At 34.4% G+C, this 26,938-nt stretch overlaps 1 protein-coding gene across 1 annotated transcript in view; it reads left to right on the top strand.

Moving 5' to 3' along the window:
- Positions 1–6,959: 6,959 nt before the first annotated feature.
- HtrA2 (HTRA2-related serine protease) overlaps positions 6,960–26,938 on the top strand; it is a 30,850-nt gene continuing 10,871 nt past the window's right edge. The window contains exons 1-4 of the mRNA XM_076474907.1: positions 6,960–7,587; positions 13,676–13,877; positions 20,060–20,287; positions 20,772–20,883. Coding sequence (XP_076331022.1) covers positions 7,058–7,587; positions 13,676–13,877; positions 20,060–20,287; positions 20,772–20,883 — 1,072 coding nt within the window. The 5' untranslated portion in view covers positions 6,960–7,057. The remainder of the gene's footprint in view (positions 7,588–13,675; positions 13,878–20,059; positions 20,288–20,771; positions 20,884–26,938) is intronic.

The raw sequence follows: 26,938 nt of genomic DNA, 5'->3' as shown, positions 1-26,938 counted from the left end.
TATTGGATAACTTTCACCAATAGTAAGAGCAGATTCATTAAAAGACTAGATCATTTGTTTGTATATATGTTTTAAATCTTTTGTTATAAAAATGACTAAAGTGTAAAAATTAAACTTAATGGGTTAGAGTAGAAAACTTAAACGGAAAAAAATCACTATTTCAACAAATCTGTTAGAAATAGAATATACCATTTAAAACTTTTAACAGGAAACAAAAAAGCTGTACACCCGATACTATGATCAAAATTTATAAAGCCTACATTCGCCCTCTAATTGAGTACGGAGCCCCAATCACATACAACATGAAAAATACAACAGCCAGATCACTTCAACTCCAACAGAACAGAGTATTAGGAATGGCACTTAGCCTACCCAAATGCACTCCTATCAAATATATACATATTTGCAACACACCTCTTATCACAGATCGCCTCACAACACTAGCCCACAAATACTATAAAAACGCAGATACGTAATTCCCTAACTCCCAAATTACATACCATGACATCCGCCCCACACAATATAATATCTTCATATAACGCATATCTAGTTTCCAAAAACTCAAAAAAGTAAAACTGATCACAATATTTCAATTGAGTGATGAATAATAACTCGTTTTTTCTTCTTTATTTCAGCTCTGGTCACAAGAATTTATACAAGGTTGCTCGTAAGTCCCTACCCATCCTTATGTTATCATGTTATATTCAATTACGCATGTATTATATATTTTTTCTTTTTTGTCAGAGAAATATGGCCGATTTAAGACTATTTACACTTGAAAATGTCTCACAATACATTGCGTTGCATAATATTATGCAGCGAGAATGAGGGACAATACACAGATACACTGGATATAAAAGATATATGGAAGGGTAGGGACTTTCGCGCCACCCTGTACATCCCAGCCACTTGGTGGCCCTGAACAGGGGACGTTTGGTATATTGTTGGTTTGCCGCTTCTTTTCGTTCTTCTTCGAGTCAGCCTGGATTACTCCCGCTCCACTCGACCTGCCTTTTCGTTGCTTTTATCTGAAACTACTTTCAATATGTCAACTTCTTAAACATCCGATATACTGAAACATCAGGAGAAATTAAATACAATCTCTGATAGCATTAAAATTCTTTCGCTAGCGGAGTGGAGCGGGATATAAATATCCCTGAACAACCCAGTCGGGAAATTCATCTTCCTTTAAAAACTAAATACCTGCCAGGAATTTTTTTCTTTGCAATTTTCAATATCATAACATGGGCTCATTTTGTGTAGCGTGATTGTAATTTGATCATAACATGCTTATAACTTATTTATTTACATAATTCAGTAAAGGATTCTTAAATTCACAAACAAATGTTTAGTAAAACCATTTTATTAAAAGGTCTTAAGTGTTGTTTTTACAGACTTATAACATGAACTAAAAGACTGCCAAGTTTCATAACGATAATCTTAATACAGTGGTTCCCAACCTTTTTTATGCCCCGCACCCCTAAAAAATTCTAATACGTTCTCGCAACCCTCACAGTAATTATTTATTTAAGAATAAAGGTGAAGGTGGCCAAAACAAAGTTTTATAATTAGTTTTTAATGATATATAAACAAAAACGAAACATTTGGAAAAGGAAAAATATCACAACAAACTAAAAGTTACATAAACCCTACATGGCCTAAAAAAAATAAATTTTCATCCATGCATGAAATGAAATTTCTTTGAATTTGAAATGTTCATAAGCCAATTTAAATTTAATGACTCTTTTGTTCCTGTTTATTTCTTACGAGTTTTTTCAAAGCGTGGCACAATTTTTGAATATATAAGACAATACCCTTAATATAAACAACAAAAAAAAACAAAAAAAAAAAAACTGAAATGTTATCTTGCACCCTGGTTGGGAACCATTGCCTTCATACATTCAGATTTATAGTATATATAATTTCATGGTTACAAAAAAAAAAGCAAAAAAGTTTAAATCCACATTAATAAGGTCAATTGATTTAGCTGTAATTTTGGTTAATGGATAATAAAATATATTAATTCATGATTTTTGTGAATGTTTGTTTTGAATTGCGCGCATTGCTACACGAGGGCTATCTGCGCTAGCCGTCCCTAATTTAGCTGTGTAAGACTAGAGGGAAAGCAACTCGTCATCACCACCCACTGCCACTTTTGCGCTACTCTTTTACCAACGAATAGTGGGATTGACTGTCACATTATAACGCCCTCACGGCTGAAAGGGCTAGCATGTTTGGTGTGACGGGAATTCGAGCCCGCGATCCTCAGAGTACGAGTCGAGTGCCTTAACCACCTGACCATGTCGGGCCGATTTTTGTGATATTAATCAATTTAACACAGTGTCTGTCCCTCAATCAGAAGCACCTCGGCATCAGTGACCAGAAATAAAATATGGGATTATGATTACAATTTACAGTTTTTCATATTAGATAATACCTGATCAAGTTATGACTTACCACATCATTAGCAGAAACCCCATAGTTAGTTGCAGTACTTGTTTTTGTTTAACAAATGAAATCACCAGTTGACACTTCTTTACCTGTAGTTGCATCTGTTTTTCAGACCAGCTTCCATTACATTTTTAACACATAGCTCCAAGCCTCACTGATTATCAATGGAACTTTGCTGCTTTTCAGCATGTTATCATTAGCCATCATTATTCACTTGATTACTTGCAAAGGCAAAGTTCCAAAATTTTCAATTTGCAACCTATGAAGATGCTATGGAAACAGTCAGGATGGAAAGTACATTGTCAGAATGATAGCTCAATAAAGGAAGAGGTCAAATGGAAGCACTTCAAAAGAAAAAGGAATCATTAGGGTTATTCACCGTTAAAGTGCCCAAGAGATAAAGGTATAAGGACTACTACTTATGTGCTGGGTATTTACAATGAAGAAAGAATTATAATGGTGACCACATCAGCTGGACAAAGCTTGTGATGATAGTAGTAGTGACTCCTGCAGTGGACATCAGTGATATCATTGGTAATATAATGACAATTTTAATACCAATGACTGCTCCTAGTAGGTAATATTTCCAATCACCATCTATCGTATCTTACGTACTAAGGGCTTCTGAGTTAGAGCATCAGTAAAAAGGCCTCCAAAAATACTTATTCCCTGCAAATAGTTTGTTTTAATCCTGAAACTTACAATAATACCTCTGACAACCCATGCTTAAGAAGTAAAATTATAGACTTGAAATATCATACTACAGGCAGTAAAATTTATTGTTTATGGTCCCATTGAGCAAAACTATCAGTTGATGCTGCACTGAGGTAAATTATAACCAAATATAAGCAAGTGCATATGTTGGTAAGGAAAAGAATGAAGGAGAAGTGGTTGAAGAACGTGTCAAACTGTCTTCCCGATTCAATGAGATTGAATGAAAGACATGTGAAAAGGATTTACCACTGTATGTTTATTTTAATGCCAACGTTTGTTTTAGTTTGATGCATGTGACATATATTGTTGGAAATATATTTCCAATTAAAATTAGTTCTGAATTAAAAGCCAAATTTTAATTGAATTTATATTTGTCAGATTTGATTATGTCTGATTATCAAGGGTTTAGTAAATCATACTCCCTCGGACAACTACAGGATGGCCCGTAAGTCCCTACCCATCCATATGTTATTATAAACAACGTTATAATACTGATGATGAGTTGAAGGCAGCTGTTACAGTGGCATTTGGAACAATAATCCCTGCTATGCTGGGGAAATGTCTCACAGAACTTGGCGTCGCATAATATTATGCAGCGAGAATGAGGAACAGCACACAGATACACTGGATACATAAGATATATGGATGGGTAGGGGATTACGGGCCACCCTGTACAAAAGCATAACAAAAGTGAATTGCTCGAAATGGCCAAAATCTCAGAATTAGAAGTGAAAATTTGATAAGAAAAGTGAGCTAAAAAGCGCACTGTTGAATATTAGTCAATGATGATTTGTTGTTTGAGAACTACTGTTGTGTCTCCACTAGCCGACCAGAGTTGAGTTATAATCCAGTTAAAACTCAAACAAATGGAGCTAGAACGGTCTTGTATCGAAGTTTAAAGATAAAATAAATGTCCTTAGGCCAAACAAGCCCGTATCAACGCTGAGAAAGGAGCTAGAATGAAAGAAATGGAAATCAGACTGAACTCCAATCTACCAAGGCATAATGACAACTTTGAACTCAATCGATATATTAAAGTACAATCATTTAATAAAAATGAAGTTTATAAATATTTCAAACATTTTGAGAAGGTTGTCCAAACCACAGAAAAGCCTACTGAAAATGGTTATTATTGTTACAAAGTATTTTAACTGGTATAGCACAAGAAGCTTATGCTGCTCTCTCTCCCTAGAAGATTGCATGGATTATGATAAAGTTAAAGCAGCTATTCCCAAAGTATAAAAGTTAGTACTGGAAACTTATCGTTAAAGTTTCGAGTTTACTGCAAGATAGTCAAACATATATGGAATTTGCCCACACAAAAAAAGTTTATTTGATCAATAGTGTAATTGTATGCATATTGGCAACAGCTTCGACAAACTAAGACAATAATATCTAATTGAAAAATTTAAATGTTGTACAACTGACGACCTAAAAACTTTCTTGGATGAATAATGGTTTTATGTGTTCAAGTGCAAAAATCGGAAAGAACAACTGCTTCATATAGTGTTTCAAATTTCGTTAGTGGATTCTTATAAAAAATACAATCCCAATAGTTCCAAATCTTCTGACAGTCAGGGTAAAACTTCATCAAAATCATTAAGTCCTGTCTGGCATTTTTGTAAAATGTTATATCCAATTGTTGTAGTTTAAAAAAAAAAAAGGCAACACCTAGTGTATTTGTGTCTACATATGGACAGATCATCCAATTTTGTTGATTTGTCCACTGATAATAAAGTTGACGTAGTTAGAAAGGAATTTGGACCTTTTGTGTCTGTTAGTTTGGTTTATTTTTATTTAATTTCGCGCAAAGATACACGAGGGTTACCTGCGCTAGCTGTCCCTAATTTAGTAGTGTAAGACTAAAGGGAAGGCAGTTAGTCATCACCACCCAGCGCTAACTCTTGGGCTACTCTTTTACCAAGGGATAGTGGGATTGACCGTCACATTATTACGCCCCACGACTGAAAAGGCGAGCATGTTTAGTGCGATAGGGATGCGAACCCGCGACTCTCAGATTACGAGTCACACGCCTTAACCCACCTGATCATGTCGGGCCCCAAAGCGTGTTTTTAGGAATAACATAAACTTTCTCCTCATCCATCTCACGAGAATAAAGATAATTAATTTTAAGATTAAATGTAACTCTCGACTTAAGAAAAATCATGAAAGAGAGAAGGGAGTAAAAGTGCGATATGTGTTTTCTACCTTCTTCAACGTTATAGAAAATTTTAACAATTTATGATTATGTATTTCCTATGTTGTAATGGTGGCAACACGTAATACAAGAAGTCTTTAAAGTTACATTGTTATAATTGCTTTGTCTCTTTGTTCTTTAGTAGGTGTGTCAAAAGTTCACAATGATGTTTCAATCCTACTGGATTAAAATGATTGCTATTATATCCTTTGCTATCCAGTTATGACATTGTTTGACACAGAAGTTTACCAATTCAGTTCTCTTTGAAGACTGAAGAGTAAGGACTTAATTCTGACATATATACATGTTTAGTTAAATGGAAGTCTATATTGAGAGTAAACTATAAGACTTAACACAGCCTAAATTAGAAGTGATTGTACTTTTGTGTGTGTGTGCAAATTTGTACATTGTGTTTTCTCTATGTATATTGGATAATAAAGATTGTCTTCATTTCTAATAATTTTATTCAGTATTTTTATTTCACCCACGCTAAAAGAACAAATGTATATATAATGGTGTTTTGAAATGTCTTTTTTTTGTCTTTTCCTCACACAATATTTCTACATTCAAATTAAAACATTAAGAATGTGCGATACTGATACTATTAATTTATTTCTTTTGAATTATTCCTCTAGACAAGTTGTTTAAAATATTCATAAATAAATGTGACGCCAAATTTATCATTCAGTTTGCCACTTGTTACAGAGTTATAGCGAATTTGGAGAATCACACCCTTCATAAGTAACCCTGAACAAAGGCAAATCGAAAGGATAAGACAAGGTTTCTTACAGTGATGAAGTGTATGTTATATGTATGGTGTTTTGAAATGTATTTTACTCATGGGGTAATCCTATAAAACTCGCTGAAACATCAGTAAGTCTTTGAATTTACAACGCTAGAATCAGGGGCTCGACTTCCTTCGGTGGTCACTGGACACAGCAGATAGCCTGATGTAGCTTTGCTATGAGAAACAAATCTATAAAACTATACGCACTTACTGATGAGGGGTGTAATTCTCCTAAACCGGTATTACTTAGCAACACGTGGTAAATCGAATAAGAGATTGAACTTTATATTGTCTTGCTAAATTATTTAAGGGAATATATTAGTAATAGTAGCATCAATGGTACAAACTATAGAGTTTCCTATATAGATATAGGATTACTCTTGACTTTGTTTAACACAAAGCTGAGCTCATTATGAATGTTCAATTTACGAAATACAGTGTACTAATTTAGATTTAATTAGATTAGCGAACTTGTAGGAAATCAATAGCTCCTGACGACGTTGTAATAAATACATATCGAGCTAATAAAGCTACATTCTGGAAATATGGATCGTGGTTTTGTTTATGTTTATAGGGTTGCTGTTTGTTTAGAACAAAGCTAGATTGAGCTGTCTGCTGTGTCCCACCCCGGATAATCGAAACCCAAATTTTAACTTTGTAAATCCATATCAATACATACAATTATACTTTAAAATACTACTAATTGTGAAACCGCAATGCGAACACAGAATTATTGTGCTGTTTAACGTGATTCTATATTTTTAAAACATGTACCATGCAGGTCGTATAGGGCGCGCTATCAGCTTGATTTTATTTTATGTGTGGTTAGTGGTATTGTCTTTCTCTATTTACGATATAGTTGTTTTGTATGTTCACGTGATATTGCAGGTCCTTCCGTACTATTTATTATGCTTCAAGAATTCAGAAACCTCTGTTTTTTGCTGTATAACAAGCCAGAAGAGTGTTTGTTTTACAAAAGGAACAAGTTATTCTCTATTTTTGCCCATGGAAAAAATCTTAGTATAGGGTTACGTGGGGTTTATAGTAATGGATTTCGAAATGTATATAAAATGAAAACAAACACTAATTCAGATTCACGTGGTAGGGATAAACTACAGCAAATATTAAAATTACCAAGGACGAAATCATTAAGTTTTGGTGTTGGGTTTTGTGTAGGAATGAGTTTCAGCATGGGAATTTACAACTTTCTGAAAGAGGAAAATGACAAAGTTAAAATACCGTTATCGTTGGTGAAAATGGCAAATCATGGGTCTTATTCACTGCCGTACGTGAATGCTGCACAAATATCTGAGTCAGATATTGGAAATAAGAAAGTCGTTTCAGCACCACCATCATCTCCAACACAAAGTTTCAATTTCATTGCAGATGTTGTGGAGAAAATAGAACCCGCAGTTGTCTATATTGAAATTAAAGGATGGTGAGTGAAGAAAAATAAAACCAACAAGATATGAGTAATAGTAACATTTTTATACAATTTTGTTAAATCTAATCATTTTGAGGAAATTCTTTCACTGTAACTTGTTATTGTATGGTTTTATGTCGGTGGAAATTGAATATTATGACAAGCTTTAAAGAACCATTTATATGTTACAGTTACAGGTTGTTCATGTAAAACCATCCCAGAGAAAATGAAAAATTGAAACCTACATTTTATTTTTCTGACAGTCATTTCTTCCTCTGCTCAATTCTTATAAGATGCCAACCTTTATTAATACCAACACCAACTCATTCCTTAGCTAATTACTTAGAAAATTAATCACCTTAATTGGAGTCTAGCTGATCATTTCCAAATCTTAAACATATGTCCTCTTCTCCTGTTGTCTTCAGTATACAGTACACAAATTAAAAGTCATAGCCCCTTATCTGGTTGATTCCGTATATCACCTTTTTGAAAAGCTTCTCAAGAGAAAGTAACCTATCTATATAATAAAAGTGTTTCATTGTACTTGTCTTCTGAACCTCTTCCCAATTGGTTAATATCCTTAGATAAGTAGGACAAAACTGTACACAGTATTCCAAGTAAGTCTGTAGCTGCACATGATGCTCCAAATGAAATAATTACCTTCAGTTACCTATAATCAATATGACTAGAATTATATCTCAAAATTCTCTTAAGTTTTATTAAAGAAAACAGTGCAGTAGCTGGAGTCATTTATCTGTTACTATACAAGGGTTCATTTCTACAAGCATACTGTTGAATGATTTATCTACAGGGTGGCTCGTAAGTCCCTACCCATCCGTATACCTTATGTATCCAGTGTATCTGTGTGCTGTCCCTCATTCTCGCTGCATAATATTATGCGATGCCATGTTCTGTGAGACATTTTCCTCAACATAGCAGGGGTTATTATTCCAAATGCTGCAGTAACAGCTGTCTTCAACTCATCATTAGTATTATAATGTTGTTGAGACACAATGTGGATGGGTAGGGACTTACAGACCACCCTGTATATTAAAGGTGTGTTTTCTTATAACAAAGCCACACCAAGCTATCTGCTGTGCTTACTGAGGGGAATTTGAACCCCTTATTTTAGCATTGTAAATCTGAATACTTGATGCTGTCTCACTGGTGGACATATTAAATACGTGCCCTACATTATGATAATCAAATTAAATTTCAGTTACAAAAATTTTGTCCAACTTACTAATTGTTAGAAATCAGTTTTTAAATATCTCAACATCTTCTATACAGCTAGAAATGCAAAGAATTTAATGTTAGCTGCAACATTTCACTTTATGTTTCTATCAATATTATCATTATTGTTTGATCAAAACAAGCTACCTATGTTATGTTAAAACTAAAATTAAACCAGTGATGTCATTAATATGAACACCATAAAAATTAAAGACAATAATCAACTTGTTGGTTCATCTAGGCTGTGTCATCTACTAGATTAAACATTAAACACAAAAAACTCAAAGGCAGTTATTATTTAAAGTTTTCAAATCTTCTCTTTAACCCTTTGTTAGTAACCTAGGAGAAATGAACCTCATGAGTACAATGGGATCTATTAATTCACAAGTGAATAAAAAAAAATTGATTTTTGTAAATTGAACAGTATCAACATGCCAATGAATATTGTGTAAAATATTTTGTAACATGGGAGTTCATGTTTTAAAATGTTATTTTGAAAAAGGAAATAATGGAAAGTATCTTTAAAAAAATTTGTAATTACTTCTATACACCAAAATACAACATAAATCATAGTAGATTAAGTTAAGAAAATGTCGAGACAAAGTACCTTTAATATTTGGCATACTGAGGTAGAGATGCTCTAGTTGTACCAAAAAAACCCAACAAACACTCAGTATTAGGTTATCCAGGAGAGGTAATGTTGGTCAATGGGGCCCAACCTATAGTACAAAATATGTAGCACCACTTCCAATTGGGAAAGAAATGAGAGAATTGGGGGTCTCTCACTCTACTGAGAGTTGTAGGTAGGTACCAAGAACAACAAGTACTTTGGTGCTGTCATATGTTAATTGTATTATTTACAGTTTTTGGCTAGGTCTGTGAGACCCCACGTGATTACTGATCAGAGGGATAAATTTCTATGAATGTACTGCATCTATCACATCTGAAAGCAATCCATTCCAAAGTCTAAACTGTTTTGGTTGAAGATGACTTTTACCTTATCATGTCAAAATTTGTATTTGTGTTTCTTAGTCCCATTATTTTCATCATTAAATATGAAAAAGATGATGCATTGATACTCTGGTTTTCCTTAATATTCTTAAACCCATCAGTCAGATCCTTTCTTACTCTTGATTTTTCAAGATAAAACAATTTCAGAGATCTTAACCTGTTCTGATGTGATATTTTTATTCAAGGTATCATCCTAGTAGCTCTCCTCTGATGTGCTTGATTTTCATAAGTTTATGGATGACTGACTCCATCCTTCACTGAGTCTTCGTTAAACATCCAGCTTCTCCTCAGGGAAGCTGATTGAGTTGGTTAGTTTATCAAGATGAAGAAGTCTGTTATCCACCTCACTCTGTAGTTTATTCATCTAGAAGTGGTTTTAAATTCACATTTCAGTCAAGTTTATCTTTTTCCTTTTTGTCTGCACTCTGTGGAGTTTTTAGTTCAGAGGGCACTATCAGCACCTTCTCTCCCTGTGCAAGAGAATTTGGGCATCACTGGAGATTTTATCCCTCTGGGCCTTGCCCACATTCATTCCTTACAGTGGGTAATACAAGTTCATTGGCAACATATCAAGGACCTTCTGGATTTACAGATATCCCTTCCTGCTTCCTCTGATGGATAGAGGGATAACAAAACAATGGGGGTGCATGTTCCTTCTACATGTCTGGATTACCATGTGTTCACAGATGCCTTGTTGCATTACACAGGAAATCTCAGATTGTTAGGTCTTCACATCAGTCTTCTGATGCTCTTTGTTGTTTGTAGGGCAGTGGTTCATTTTATGTTATCTCTGCAGGGTAGGACAGTTATGATGCATTCCTTTAACTCAATGGTTGTCTCTTAAATCATCAGTCAAGAGGGTACTTGATCCACGTCTTTGTTTTTGTACTCTAGTCTCCTCTGCTGGGCTCACAGCCATCACATAGTGGGTGCTCTCAATCTCATTGAAAATCATCTGTTCCCTATAAACAAGATTCTACCCATCATGTAATATCTAAACCTTCAAGGACATCATGTGCAGGCACAAGATGTGGTTGAGATATGTGGATAAAATTCTAGCTAAATTACCAACAAGACGAGATATGCAGGTGACGTTAGCAAGACTGAAGGATACTAGAAGACAGTTCATGATAGATGAAGAGAGAAATGGGAAAATACCATTCCTTGACATTTTGGAGATGTGATAAGTGACCAATGTTTTCTGTTTATTAAAAACATACCAACAGAGATGATTTCATATGTTTCTTCACACCATATAACAATAAAGTGAAGACAACTGTGGTGTTGGACTTCTTCCAGAATGCATTATAGATATGCAGCCCAGAATTCTTAGATAACAAAAATGAACACATAATGGAAGCTTTCAGGAAGCTGCAGTATCCTACAGGCATGCTTATAAAGGAACATCATAGAAAAGAGCAATGACAGCAGACAGAATGGAAGAATTGAGAAGTTCACAGTGATTTCTAGTGTCCAGGATGCAAGTTTCAGACTAATGAGACATACATCCACAGATGTGGTAACAAAGACAGGAATAAGAGTAAGAGAAATGGTAAAAGGACAGTAGATAAAAACACACAACAGGCAGCAGTGAAACTAGCTGAGGTCTGATAACCATAGTAAATGAACATAAAGCAGACATCAAAGGACACAATACAACCAGTGCAATAGTAGCACATGTAGAGGAAGCAGGACACCTGTCTAAATGGAAGGAAACTAAAATTATCAGCAAAAGGGTGGAAAAGCAACAAAGGAAAGCTATAGAAACTGTTTGCATCTTATTAAAAAAGAACATAAACACCTCAGTGGGAACTACAAGTGGGTAGAAATAGAGTAATCTTAGTGAGATGAGAGTAGGATGCTGACTGGTTGGGTTGTGGCCAACAGATGATGATAATGATCAGTTAGAGAGCAGCACAGCATTAGCGACCAAGAATCTTAATCCAGAAAAATTTATCTATGTACTCGTGTAAGGCTCTATGTTGTCATGCTCTCCTGAAGAAGACTTGTAGTTGAAACATTGAGAGAATCATGATCCTGTTATAGCATTCTTAGTCATATTGCTACTTCAGAATGTTACCACTCCCAGTAAATTAATAATAAAATATCTGGCAGTAATAAGCTCTGTTGAGATGGGGTGTGAATAAGACATTGGGTGGTATACAATTATTCAGTACCAAACACATTATACAATACTGAACCACGACTTGTGGAATTTTGTGAGTATAGCATAAATGGATTTTTCTCATCCTTGCTAACTCTTGGATTGAATAAATTGCAGTTGGTTTGTTTTTCAAAATAGGGAATGTGGTTCATCTATTGCAACATCTCACAATCATCATTGCTTAGGACTCCTCAATGTGAGCTCTCCCTCCACTTTTCCATCATGGAGCATGGGAGTCTTTACTAATTCCAATTTCCAATCGCTGGAGTAGTGGACAGAAATTTGTTCTTCTTTACTTCTGCTTAAGTGAAACACTTTATTTCATTTAAGCAGAAGTGGGTAAATCTGGATACCCTCCCACACATAATTCTGAGGGATTTACCCAGATGTTTGGTGGGAACAGAACCAACTTATGCAAGAGTGTATTTGTAATTCCAATTCAAAGTTGACACTTCATTATTTGGTTGTGTTGAGTGTAGCCTTTCTTTTTGGCCAATTTATTACTTTTAGTAATTTTTGAGCCATTAGTTGAACTAATTGTTCCACATTCTCTTTGCAATTCCAGAGGCTGGGGTGTTGCCTTGCTTCTCAGGTTGGGAGATAGGGTTTAGGTTCTCAATACCAGGCTGGATGACCTCTTTTTTTAGGTGGGGTGAGGCATAAATGGCCCTTAATTCTGAGTTCAGTTCTGTGCTTCTTCAGGTTGTGGGCAGGGGCTTGTTCACTTGTGTGTTGCTTACCTTCTCTTTGTAATTCCTGTAGCTTGCATATAACATTCTGTAACTATCATGAGCTTGTACATAATTTCCAGATAAGATGCATCTGGTATTGCAGGAGGAAACAGTTTTGGAATAGATATCTTCCTTGCATGCTTTTTTGTCTCAGTGTTATGCCTTGTACTTCATTATTTAGGTTTTAGATTTTAAATTACTGGAGCAAATAACGTACCTATTTCAGAAGTAGCATAAACCCCACTAATGCGCTATAATGTATCTCATTTTGCATACTTTTTTACAGGGATGCTTTCTGTGTGGAACTTGTCTTTACTAGCTCCTTCACTTTATCAGTGTGGGATTCTAACTAAAGTGGGAGAGGAGGTAGTTTTGGAAGTTTACATTTTCTTATACAGAACATTTATTTCCATTAATAATTGCTTCCTCTCATCCCATCCTTCTGGGTCAGTGCTTGGGTCTGATAATTTTGCCAGTCTTTTTGCCAGAAGTAATAACTGAGAGATTACATACAGAACTGGTATAGAGGGCACATTCACATAAGTGGAGCCCCTTAGTGGCACAGCAGTATGTCTGTGGACTTCTACTGCTAGAAACTGGATTTCAATACCTGTGGTGGGCAGAGTACAGATAGTCCTTTGTGTAGCTTTGTGCTTAATTCTAAACAAACAAACACATAAATAGAGAGAGAATCACAACATTAAAATTGCTAGAGGCAAGATAGTGGAGTATAAGCAAGGAGGTAAGTATTATTGGAAATAGATTTTATGTGTAGGAAAATGTAAACTTCTCTGGATACAACATCCTGCTGAGTGATACCCTGCAGTGGATAACATGCTTTAATAGGAGTTTTCTCTTTCTGATGTTTATATTTTCAGAAAGAAGCATGGATACAAAATTCTTGTAGAGTAACTATAAGTATATTTAGAAAATATTTGATGTTAACTAAGTTGTCTCTTTCTAGGCATCCATATCTAAAGCAGCTTATGACTATATCAAATGGGTCAGGGTTCATTGTGGACTCTAAAGGCCTTATTTTGACCAATGCTCATGTTGTGGCTAATCGTTCACATGTCACTGTCAAGCTGTTTGATGGAAGGGTGTTTGAAGGTCAAGTGGAAAGTATTGACCCTCATGGAGATTTGGCTACAGTCAGGATAGATGCAGTAAGTTACTTTTAGAATTTACTATGTTTAATAGTGTAGAGAAAATGGGATGACATAAATGAAAGTGTGGTATTCAAGCCTACTAATATCCAGCAGACAGTCTTAAGTATTCACAGAACACATGGGTAACAAGTGTTAGGCATAAAATAACTTGAACAAAAGTTCAATAACAAAGTTATTACAAACTGTACAAGATATAATGAAAAAATTTATGTATTAAAAAACAAGTAAGCAGCATTACTCTTCTTCAGCCTTCATCTGATCTGGTGTATCCACTTCCTTTAACAGCCTAGACATTGTAAACACATTTTCTTTGGTTTACTACTTGTGGCTGATATTTATTCATTTTGATTAGCCATAGAGACATTGGAAGAATTATCTGTGATGCCAGGACTACAAAAAGAACTGATAAAGAGCATCAAGTTTTGTTTTATTTTTATCATATTGTCCACAAAATATTCAAGTTTAAAACATAATCAAAAGAAGTGTTGTTATACACTTCAAAAAGACAGTATTGCAGCTCCCATGTTTCAAGATGAACTTCAGAAACATACCATCTGCTAACACTTGTAGTTATTACTTGACCACCAGAGTTTCCATCTTTGCATAGCTAAGCATTGGTCTGATTTGTTTATCATATTGACTTGACAGGTATAATGGTTTTAAAATCTAATAAAAGGCTTGTTAGAAAACCAGAGGCATTCAGAAACTTCTTTCTCTTCACACTACTAGTGGAATTAAGATTTCTTTTAAGGTGACTTCAGAAAATTTACTAGAGTGAAAAAAAGTTTGATCGATGGGGTGTGAACGTTATGTTTGCAAACTGTTGGTAAATGCGAGTATGTGTTAATTCTATTAGTTATGAGTGGTTTCATTAACTTTTCAATGAGTGTTGAGGAAGCTAATGGGTCTTTTATTTCCAGAGTTATTTAGATCATTATTTTTTGGGGGGATAACTTTAATAATTGCTGACTTTCATATTACTATTACTGGCTAGTATCCCAGTTGTATAGATAAATTACATATTGTGAAAATGTGTTTTAAAATGGGATTTGAAAGTTACTTGATAATCATATTGTTTATACCATCTTCCCAGGCACTTTGCACATGTTATTCTGTATATTATTTCAGTTAGTGGATATTGGTTGTGTAAATGGGTTCAAAGCTTGATTATTTTGTGTTATTGAGAGAGAGAATTTGAGCATGAAAATGCTAGAATTGTTATCGATATCGTCCTTTATATTTTTGAAATGTGATACATGAGTAGAAGTAAGTTAGGTATTGCAAAGATACTGTTAAAATACTGAGCAAACAGTTTGATTTGTTCATTATTAAATGTGGCAGTGACATTGTTATACTGCAGCTTAATAATATTGCCCTTGGTTTTGGTTTTAAACTTTTTCCAGAATAGTGACGGATCAGGATGGGAATTACATATAAATTTACAGAATTATTACCAGTTTCATTCTTTTTTGAGAAATTTGTTAATATGTAGTTGTTATTGATGATTAAAGTTTTATGTGGAGCAAATGAATTATTTGTGTTGATTAATTTGTGAATTTTGGGGATTTGTTTCCATGATGTGAGATCAAAATTATATATTTTGTTTGGAATTGTTTCGTTAAGTACTTGTGTTTTTGCATATTTATTTATATCAGAGTGCATTATAGAGGCATATCTCTGTTGATGTAAATGCTTAATAATGTTTCTGTTAAACATTACCCAGTCCGTGGGGTGCTAGTTATTAGTTGGTGGCTGCTGATGGTTAGTTTAGTTGTAATTGGGGTATAAAGAAAATGGAACAGGGTTGTGATCTACTCCTATATTATCATTTACCTGAAAATTATGAATGTGATGAACAAAAGCTCTGGGAATAATAGCTAAGCCTATTATGTCTTGAGGGCCATTCACATGTGTGTGAGTCATGTCAGCTGAGTTAATAGTGACTAGATTGTTATTTTTAATTATTTACTTAGTATTTTTCCATTAGCACTGGTAGAGTGACAATTAAATTCTGTGTGTTTAGCATCATGGTGGCTGATTATTGGCTGTATTGGGATACTGATTGTATATATTTGATGATTTTATCTCAGTTGCTTCAGTCTTTCACACCCAACTCAGTTTTGCTTGGTGATATAGTTTCTCTATATGTCAGTGCACCCTCTGTCCTGGGATTGTATATAAGCAGTTAATTCAGATAAGTTTGTTTCTTTTTCTCAACAAAGCATTTAGATACAAGGTTTCTCTACACAAATATTGCAAAAATTAACATACTTGGTTGCAATTTTTGCATTGGCCAAATTGTTGGTTTGCTACAGTCAGCCTACAATAAACCTTGGAAACCATAGTAGTGATAAGTGGTTATTAAGTGGAAAATTACAGAGGTTTGACCAGGAATGTTTATAGATTTCGAACATTACAATCCATTTAATTTGGTGAGTTAACCTTGGATGTTAGTATTCCAACGAGGACAGAAGATATTGTCATTGGTGTGTGCTCAGTGAAGTAGCTAGCCATCGAGAGAAGTGTACTGGTGTATCAATATAGAAGTAACTTGCTCTTTGTGAACTGTCAGTAAAAGATTCAGTTCCAGATTAGAATTAAGACTCAGTACTGTTTGTAAAGCTTTTGTGTATAAATTATTATTTGTAATAACCGCTATTATAAATTGTATTGTTATTTGTATATTAAAATATATTTGTGTTAGGAAAGAAAATTGTGTGTATCAGTCTTGTTGGCAAATATAAAAAATTTGATACATACTAACATTCAGTTAACTTCTAAATTTAAACTTTTGCTCCAAGTTGACCTATTATGAAACTAAAAGACTTCAGAAGTTAAAATTAAACCAACATGATTGACATTAGCAATTTCAAAATACAAGTACTACTATTTTCACCACAAGTTAATCAGAAGAAAACAGAGTGAGAATAAATTAACCTATTTTAACTTATTAACTTGCAAATATCCACTCAATATATGAGGAAATATCCTATTTTACATAGTTATTTTTATTTACTTTAGTAACAAGGAAGTTATGTATTGAAAATTCATTTATTATGCAATTTCTCTAAGTTGTGTGAGATAGTCTTTAGTTTAGACCTATTTATTAGTATTAATAGTATTGTATTAATATTAGGCTAACACTGTGCAGTATCTTAACAATTTGAAGGGTCTGGAATAAGTATGAGGTTTTTATACCATTTGTGTATTTTTTTTAAACTGAAAGTACATATTCTAGAGAGGAAGATTCACAATTAGTGATATTCTAGACTGTGAAATAAGACCTAGAACAGTGGTTCTCAAACTTTAAAATAAAAAGATGCCCTCAAGTTATTAATGTTTTTTTTTTTGCAAAACTCTAAACCTTGTTTTGTAAAAGAGATTTTATATATATGAAAACTGTATTCCAAAATTACATATTTTAATTTATGTAAATTTAATTATATGAAAACTTTTATTATTATATAGATCATATTTGTTTAGGAATATTTTAATGAAATTTCAGACATGAATAATAGTCCTTCTAGAATACCCTTTCTGACCCTAGATTGAGAGAGACTGGCCTAGAACACTGAACATTTACTGTTAGATCACTTTCAGTTTTTGTTATATTAATAGCCTACACTCACCTAAACTTAGAGGAAGGTTGTTTCCAATAGAATGATTGTTTAAATGATAACACTGTTTTAAATTATGAATTTATTATGTTTTCTATTTTTCATATGTCAAACTCTCAGTTAACCTTAATTACTAACGTTACTAATTTACATGGTGCTTGTTTAACAGTTGAAACTGAAAGACAGAAGCAATTGTATATGTGAATTAAAACAAGTACAAAAACAAAGTTATCTTCACTAAGATGTATAAATAATGCTAAATTGGTACAAAGATGAAAATAATAGCTTTAATATTACCAGTTTTCTAACTTAATATGTGTAATTTACAATTATGATGTGGATATAATTAGAGGGACGAGCATTGTCTTGCTTATATCATGTATGTGTGAATTACTGCCAAGAAACAGGATATGAATAGTAATGGAATGTGGTAGCACAGTTTTAGCTTTGTAGGGACTGTAAACTAGAGCCCTCTTTCCATGTTATGTAGAGCTCACTAGGCTTTACTTAGAAAACCAAAGTTGAGCTTGTCATGAACCTCAATAGTGGTAGATAATAGTGGTCACAAAGAATTGCACAAAACCATAAGAGAATGTTCAGTCAAAACCCCCCTAAAACAGTAAAGATTCAGTTTAAACAATGCTTTAAAACCTTTACTATTGACTGCTAAGGCTGTACACATATAAAAATACATAAAAAAGCATGCAAGTTAGACTGAAAAGGAAAAGTAAATCCACTCAAACTGGTCCATGTGTAATTCTTATTATTATTGTTATTCCAATGCCAGCCTATAACAAAACAGCTAACTTCAGTGCACCCAAACCTTCTGTAGAATATTAAATTGTTTTTGAATTTCTATCAAAGTTACAAGCGGGCTATTTGTGCTAGTTGTAGAAAACATTATATGCACACACCTAGACAAAAAACAAAATCAACTAACAAAAGTAAATATATCCCACGAATTAAAAAATTATGAAACCATATACTGCTGTGTACCATATATTCCTGACATCAGCAGAAAAATAACCAACATTTGGCAAAAACTAGTTAATGCCAAATTTATTCAAAAACCAGGCACAAAACTAAGGTCTATACTATGTCAAAACTACTCCAATAAACACCACACCAACATTATTTATAAAATACAATGTGATAACTGCCACGACTTGTATATTGGAGAAATAAGTAGAAAAATGGAAACCAGATTTAAAGAACATAAAAGTCACCTTCACACGTTTTCAAATAAATGAGATGAAATAGTCAATAGCTACAATTAATCATCACGAACTGTAACAGATAGTTACTAGCTATGTTTATTGTCATTTGAATGTATAACGTTCGCTATGGTACCAAGTAATCCTTTCTCTGTAGTTAAGCATTAAAAAGCCAGTAAATAAGACAGATGAAAAATTAGAAATTTGAAAACCTGTAAATAGGGTTATAAAACAAGTAAGGAAACAAGGTTGGAGATTCTGTAAACATTTACTCAAATTTCAAATTCCTCTTTTGACTGCACCAACTGTAATTCTAGGTAACAACATGGAGCCAAAATAGGGGTTCCTTGTTTAAGTAACTTGTTTTATGATCCCTCTATGCATGTTTTTAAATTGTCAATTTTTTATTTATTTTGGGTCCCTCTTTTTTTCTCTGTTTGGACAGGTCTGGGTTAACATGCTCATACTGTTACCATGTATGGCAATCATTATAATGTTTTTTTGCCTGAAGCTTTTGTTCAAGTGCTAGTGCTTATGAGGATTACTGTGTATAAAGGTTGTGTTACTCTCCTATTGGATGAGAGCTATAATCTAATGATGATTACCTCATGGGCTGGAGCAATGGTTGGTAGCCTGTGGCTCTTTGCACAATTACATGTGGTTCTTTATAAATACACTCCCAAAAACTAAACTGTGTGAATTTTCATTTGTCATAATAACAGGATACAGTTGCACTTCACATTTACTTTCATTTACATTCAAATTCCAAAGCTTTATTGCCAACACATCATCAATCAATTATAATCTAAACGTGAAATGTATGCTGATGTTCTAATGTCTCAGTTAGTTGAAAGTGCAATGTAGTGTTAGGCTGGCAGTTAGACCTAGTTCATGGTATATCTCTTGAAATATTTTTGTCTTAGTCTACAATAAAAAATGGCTCTTATTCTATGAAGGTTTCCAATCCCTTGACTGGAGTAATATATATTAATAGGTATAGGGTCTGGAGCTTCTTTCAAAGGTTATGGGATGCACAAAACCTTCACTGCAGTGACACAGCAGGTTTTTGTTGTGCAGAGGTGAATAACTATCTGTAATGAATTTTCAAGTCAGCAGAATGTTAACTTTATATGCCTCAGATATTTGAATTTAAAATGGTTAAATTAAGAGGAGTGGGGGGGGAAGGTTGTACTTTTTATAACAAGTTTAAGGACTGTTGATTTCTAACCCTTCATCAGTTTTTGGCATTTGCATCATAACTTCAAACATTTATTAATATTAAGGTTTTTTTCAAATCAGATGACTAATGTATATGCTTTAAATCTAGAAAGTTCTATTGTGTTTTTAGATTGATCTACCGACCTTAGAACTTGGACAGTCTCGTAAGATACGTCCAGGTGAGTGGGTAGTAGCTATGGGAAGTCCATTTTCTCTGAGTAACACCATTACAGCAGGTGTAATTAGTTCAGTTCATCGGGCCAGCAAGGAACTTGGCTTACACCATAAGGAGATGGACTATATTCAGACTGACGCTGCTATTAACTTTGGAAACTCAGGAGGTCCTTTGGTAAATCTCGTAAGTAAAGTGTACTTGTATTTCTGTGGTTTTGAATTCTTTTAGGTGTTGAAATGAGTAATATAAAGTGTAATTCAACTCATTAGTAAATATTAGACCAGGCAATATCTATTTACTTAAAGACTTAAGTAAATATTTTAGGTAGTTTATATCCTAAATTTAAGACTGTTAAGTGTTGTAAACTGTTTATTCATCTGTACATCTGTGTTCTGGAATGTACTATAGCTCATTACTATGCATTACTCTAGTTATGGAAGGTATCATATATTGGTATCAATTTCTTTATAAGCTGACAATTATTAATTTTATTTTACTTGAAAATATATTCATCATTAGTCTTTCTTGTAACAAATGTAAACAAAATATTAATTTAACAAATACTAAATTTCAGTAAACTTATAATTACATTTTAAATTATTACTTTTCTGTTAGTTTTATTCACAGATTTTTCATCAGTGATTGTTTTGTGTATGTATTCTTGCAGGATGGTGTGGTTGTTGGAATCTGTAATATGAAGGTTACAGCAGGAATATCATTTGCTATTCCATCTGACTATGCTGCAGAATTTCTTAAACATGCCAAAGAGAAAAAAAAAGGTTTCAAATACATCATACTTTAATAAATATAAAGTGACTTTTTGAATCTATTGATAAGTCATTGTTTCCTTGTTGTGATCCTGACAAAAAAAAAACATTTATCTTGGATGTTGTATAAACAAAGATAATATACAAAAACATGTTTTGGACTAAGATTATCAATCAACCTTTAAAAGGAAAGTAAAAAATATTGTATGTATAATTCATTAGAGAATATAGTTGAAAACATAACTAAATTTCTTATTTGTTGTAATATATTTTCAGGAAAAAGAATACATTGTTTTTTTATGGTACTCTCACTCGTCTCACAAGATTGGCTTTTCTTATTTTGTGCTGCACACTATTTGTGAACATTTTGAATCTATGCCACAAGCCTTCAACCTCTCTTCTGTTGGAATCCAAAGTTTCAACAAGTCTCTCATGTGAATCACTATGAGTTACCTCTCCACCAATAGGAGAGCACTACTATCATGTGACAGGTGTGACTCTTTCTTTCTTTCTATGCACCACCAATGAACTACTTGTTTGGCAGTGCTCAAGTGCAAACATCTTTTTTTAGAAGAATTATTACCTGAGAAGGGGTTTAACTTTCTTTAACGTAGTTCACATTAGCACTGTTCAACTTCATTTCAATTGTCTTTGAGAGCTTTTGATTTACTTGAGTTTACCTTAAATTTTCCCTGGTTTCATGTCACTCATGAATTTTGGAGTCACTGTTATTATTTTTTGGGCATATCACTCATATGTTCCTGCACTTTTGGTGAGAGGCATGGGCAACCCAATGGGGTTTTTTGCAGTCTTTGTTCAAAGGGAGATAAAGCACTGTCAGTTACAGTTTCCTCTGGTACTGCTGTTCATTGTTTTTCACAGTGATACATGGCTTTTTCTTTCTCCTGTTCAATAGTGCCTCTCTCAGGTAGACCTTGTCCTCCTACCTTAACATGTTTTCTACCTATTACACATGGGTTTTACTGATGCCAGTTTGCTTGTCATGGAATGGTATACCTTTCAGGGTCCTGTTCTTTGGTTTTGCTTCTGTTTTACATGTTTTTGTGAGTGTTATGCCCCTTTGCTTGGCATATTCATACCTTGGGGACTGCGCTTCCATATGTACATGGATAACTGACTTCTTATTGCCATTTCCAAATGGAAGTTGGCCAGTCCTACTCATCAGCTCCTTAACCTGTTGACTGCCTATGCTGTTTTTTTTCAGCAAAATTGAGTAATTTTTAAAACAAAGGAAGTAAACAACAAATACTATTTTTTCTCTAAGCCAAACTTATAGTAGTACACAAAATGAAGAAATATGTACAAAACACGAAACAGTAACTTGTCCGTGGCACTGTGTTACCTATGGGCTTGGACAAGTTATCTTGTCTACAGCACTGAACAGGTTAAAGATGTGGGGGTGGGATGGCTGATCACTTTGGTAACATCCTTCCTTCATCCTCCCCAATACTTTGTACATCTGGCTGTTTTCTTCAACACCCATCTAGTTCAGGCTTTACCTTATCCTCTAAGGTTCCATTCTTTGGAGCTGGCCATTCTGACTGTCCCATCTGCTTCTTTATTTCCTACTAGTGAGTACTATAGCTTTTGGGGTGGTGGTTATATCTAAGATCTGCCATACCACTTGGTAGGGCTCATATGCATTTGCTTCAGTGGGCTCTTCATGTCCAGTGGAATCTTGTAAGGGAACCCTTGGATGCTTCTATTAATTTTTCCTTTTCTTGTCAACCTTTTTAGTTTTGGACAAGGCCCATATATTGGTGGGAGTTCCGCTTTGTAGCTGGGGTCTATGGATATTGCTGAGGGGTTTTCGATCATCAGTCTGCAAAGAAGTTTTCACATCAATATTCTCAAACTCCTGGCTGTTCATCATTCATCACTGGCACTCCATCCCACATCATCTGTCCTCCATCTTCCCACCTAGCTTTTGTCAGGTTTTTGTCTAGATTTTCCAGTTTCTCTTGGAGAATAGCTTCACATTTAGCTTGTTTCATTCACTCTTCTTTAGCCATCTATCTATGCAAGTGGGGCTGTTTGTCACTCATAGGCATTGACTGAGGGTTTTTGGGCTTGTCACCTAATAGTTGCCTGAATATATGAGTATCTCTCATGGCTCTTTGACAGGGGTTCTTTGGTTTTCTAGATTTTGAGTGTCATTCACATTATTTATACCTTCTGTTTTTCCAATTTCTTCATGGTCTTTACTTCCCCTATTCTTTTCTTGTTGATCCATTCCTTCCAGCTCCATTGGTCACTAAGGCATCTGTTGCTTTCAGTCTGTGACATTATCTTGGTCTTTTCTGCCCTGACCTTATGTTCATTTGCATCTTTGTCTGTGTGTTCCCTGTTTCACTTCTCTTTAATTGTAAATTTCTTTCCCTTTCCAGCCTGTAGTCATCGTAAATTTGATAATTTCACCTTTAGTGTTACCAGCTCCTGCCTCTACCTCTCCCATATTATTTATCTGGATTGTGTTTTCCGTCCTATCACCTCTCCAGCTTATGATGGTTAGGTCTCCTTTCTTCAGTCTACCTATCCTCAATTTCACATTTCTACCATCTTCTTGATCTGGACGGACTCATCTGTCCTGTCTGTGCCTTCCATTGTTATATTGCATGCTTGACTTCCTTCTTGGTTCCTTGTTCTCACCAGTTTTTCCTTTTGCAACTTTCCTCTTCCTGTAATCTTCTACCAGTTAGCCTAACTGCTTGGGTTTGATGTTTGATCCAGGTGGCTTTGTCCTTCTTGGTATGATCACTTTCATGTTTTCTCCCATAACTACATTACCTTCTTTTCTCCAATCTTCATCAACCATTGGAGGTGATTCTATTACAGGGCACATGGAGAATTTTGCATATGTTCATCTTGCACTAACTACACCATATCACTGTTCTGCTTCCTTGGGGTATTACCTACTACCTATGTCTTTTCTCTGAACGTCTGTGTGGCTGTGACATGAGGTAAGTATTTATTAATGCTTTCTTTTCTTAAAGGGGGGCCCCTGTTTTACCTTCACTTTGGATTCTACTCTGTAGTGAGAGGTGTTTGACCTGGCATTCTGTCTATATTCTGAGTGGGATCAACTTAGATGGCTATAGCCATTCACAGACATCTTTCCTTCAAATATGGATTGTAGGCCATACTGATTAATATATATATCCATGGCTGTGTGTCTTCACCCTTCAGATAGGGTGTTTCATAAGATCACTTTAGTGTAAAATCTCATGTGATACTTGCATTATAATATGCCTGTTATGGACCACAACCCCATGGATGGCATGGGTAAAGCAGAAGAGGATTGCTGCCCATCCCTTCCATGCCTCAACTGAAGAAGTGTAGTCTGCTTTTAAAAATAGGATTTTGTGATCACCTGTTGCATTGTCACAGTTGTTGTAGTCCCTTCACACTCCCAAATGCCTTTTCCACCTTTTTTCCAGTAGAGTACAGGAGTCCTTACAACTTCTCAGTTTGAAGCCACTGGAGTGGTTGGCCATGAAGGCAACCTGCTGTATCGGTTCCTCAAAGATGGCTATAACTATTCAGTTCAGAGTAGGGTGGTGGTGTGCTTCCAGTGTTACAAGATGGATGACAGATTTTGCCAGAGATGAGATGCCCATATGCAGTTCACCCCCTTCAACTGGTTGCCCTCCTCTTACTCTCACACGGATGTCAGTACCCAGGAAGGGAAGTTTTGGAGATCGAATGAATCAATCACATGAAGTCCTCACACGGGTTTTGGGTTGTCCATCTTTCCCTCTCAGTTGCTTTTATGTGTAGTGGGTTGCAAATGTTTTTTATGGCATTTTTCTGCTTCTGTACTGAGTTTTCTCTCATTATGAGATTGTTGATGATCTTGGTTGTTTCAGGCTTGTTCACAATCACAACAGTTGAATGCATACGATGGAGTTTTTTAGAATTTGAATAACATATTCCTGAGTCTCTGGCATTAGGCCATTATGTGTACTCCTGAAGTCTTCTGATAGGTTTCCTCGGACTTTCGGATTTGAGGCTACTATGATATAGGTTCTCATCCTACTCTCATGAGGATGTCAGTATCCAGCAATTTAGGTTTTGGATGTAGAAGACATGCAAAGTGCAGTCTGTTTTGTCTAGCCACTCTGCACCTTGGCACACATCATATTTTACCCACTTTTTATGGGGTTGAGTTACTCTACAGCTTTTATTTCTTTTTTTTGTACCATTTTCTGCTACATGAATGTGCGCTCTTCTTGTTCCACTATATCTGGTCCTCCTGATCTCATAAGTTTAAATGTTGAAGAGATACCTATCTCATATGTGGTGTGGTGCTCTTCTTCATATCTGATCTGTTCCTCTCAATTAAGGGATGAACGGGTGATACACATGTGTTCCCCTTACATCAGTCCCTCCTCTAATTCAGTATGGGATTTAAGCTAATCTTGTGAGAAGAGGGAGAGTACCGTATCAGAAGTTATAATTTCACTGAGTGAAATCGTATTTCCAATAGGTTCTTCATTCTGCTCACATTTCCCACCCTTCCTCCCACTGTCTTCCTGTGCTTGTGTCAAAGCTTGAAGTGATACTTCAGTGGTGGTGTATAGAGGGAGTCACCTGCATCACATGATAGTAGTGCTGTCCTATTGGTGGAGAGGTGATGCATAGTGATTTATACGAAAAATTTATACAATTTTGGATTCCAACAGAAGGGGTTGAAAGCTTGTGGCATGCAATCAAAAAAGGATTTGCAAATAGAGGGAGCCCAAACAAGGAAAGCCAATCTTGGTAAAAAATTTACACTCAGGAAAATTATAATTTTCAATTGTATTTTTTTTATCTGTTGCAAGTCTTTCACATTACTTGGTAAGAAATAAAAACGTCGTTTTGGGTCTCTAAAAATAAAATTCAATGAATTAGGTAATTTTATTATTCATTTAAATTAAACATTTAAAGTGTTGAATATCCATATGTTATAAAGGTTTTGATTTTGCTGTTTTTGTTTTACTCGTAGAAGTGATATTTTGAAAAGTATAATCCTAAATGTGAAAATAAGAATATGTATTTGTGAGATGTTGAATTTTCATTTCATTTTTTAGCCTTTGATTTTTCCTAAATCTGTTTTTTTTTTAGTTTTAAGCTTAAAAGTAAAAAAAAACAAACAAACAAATGAAATAGGATAAAAACAACTTTTGAAAACTACCAGGGCTATTTTCATATCTTCAATACTATCAAGTTGTATAACTTACTACTAGTTCATTTGATTGAAAACCTTTTACTTTTAGTATAATACATATAAATGAAATAAAGCATTGACATAGAGTTTAAAAATACATTATATACAATAATAATCATGTTTTACATTTAAAAAAGTGTGATTATTTACACACATTTGAGCTATATGTAATATTTGTTCAGCTACATTCATTAAGATTACACTGAAAGAAAACCTTATTGTTGCCAATTGAAAGAACTACTGACTTGAACATCTTTTTTCACCAATCACAATTAAAATAATGTTTTTAACATAAACTTGTTGATTAATTAAACTTATCTAATAAAGTTAATAATAAACAAACAGGAAAACAGAACAAAGTTAAAGCTTGATTATAATATAAGTATGGTTTTTCAATTATAACAAAAGTTACAAGAGGGAGAGTTATTATCAGTTAGTTATTTTTTAAACAAAATTGTTGATTAATTAAATATATGCCTTGGAGAGAGATGAGAAAGTGTAGAGTTACACCAGGATTCCTTTTTCAAGGTTATTAGTCTATTATATATTTTATGCTTTATAACTTTCTGTAACATAACACTTCTCTTACGTCTTGTACGCTGAAGGCATTCATTTTATTTTATTGAAGCATTGAGGCTGCTGAATGTACCTCCTAGTGCTTCACTGTAGTTGTCTGCTTCACTGCACAGTGGGAGCTGCTACATGTAATATTTTGATAGTGTGTTTTTGTTTTTTAATTACAGCAACTTTTGTTTAAGTAATGAGCATTGTATAGCTCAAAAGATCAAATTTTTCATTTAAGTGACAATTAATGTATGATTACTATTCAGATCTTCC

The sequence above is a fragment of the Tachypleus tridentatus genome, chromosome 13 (genome assembly GCF_004210375.1).
Source record: "Tachypleus tridentatus isolate NWPU-2018 chromosome 13, ASM421037v1, whole genome shotgun sequence".
Lineage (NCBI taxonomy): Eukaryota > Metazoa > Arthropoda > Merostomata > Xiphosura > Limulidae > Tachypleus > Tachypleus tridentatus.
Note: the sequence above shows the minus strand (reverse complement) of the source record. Positions and strands in the feature narration are given on the sequence as shown.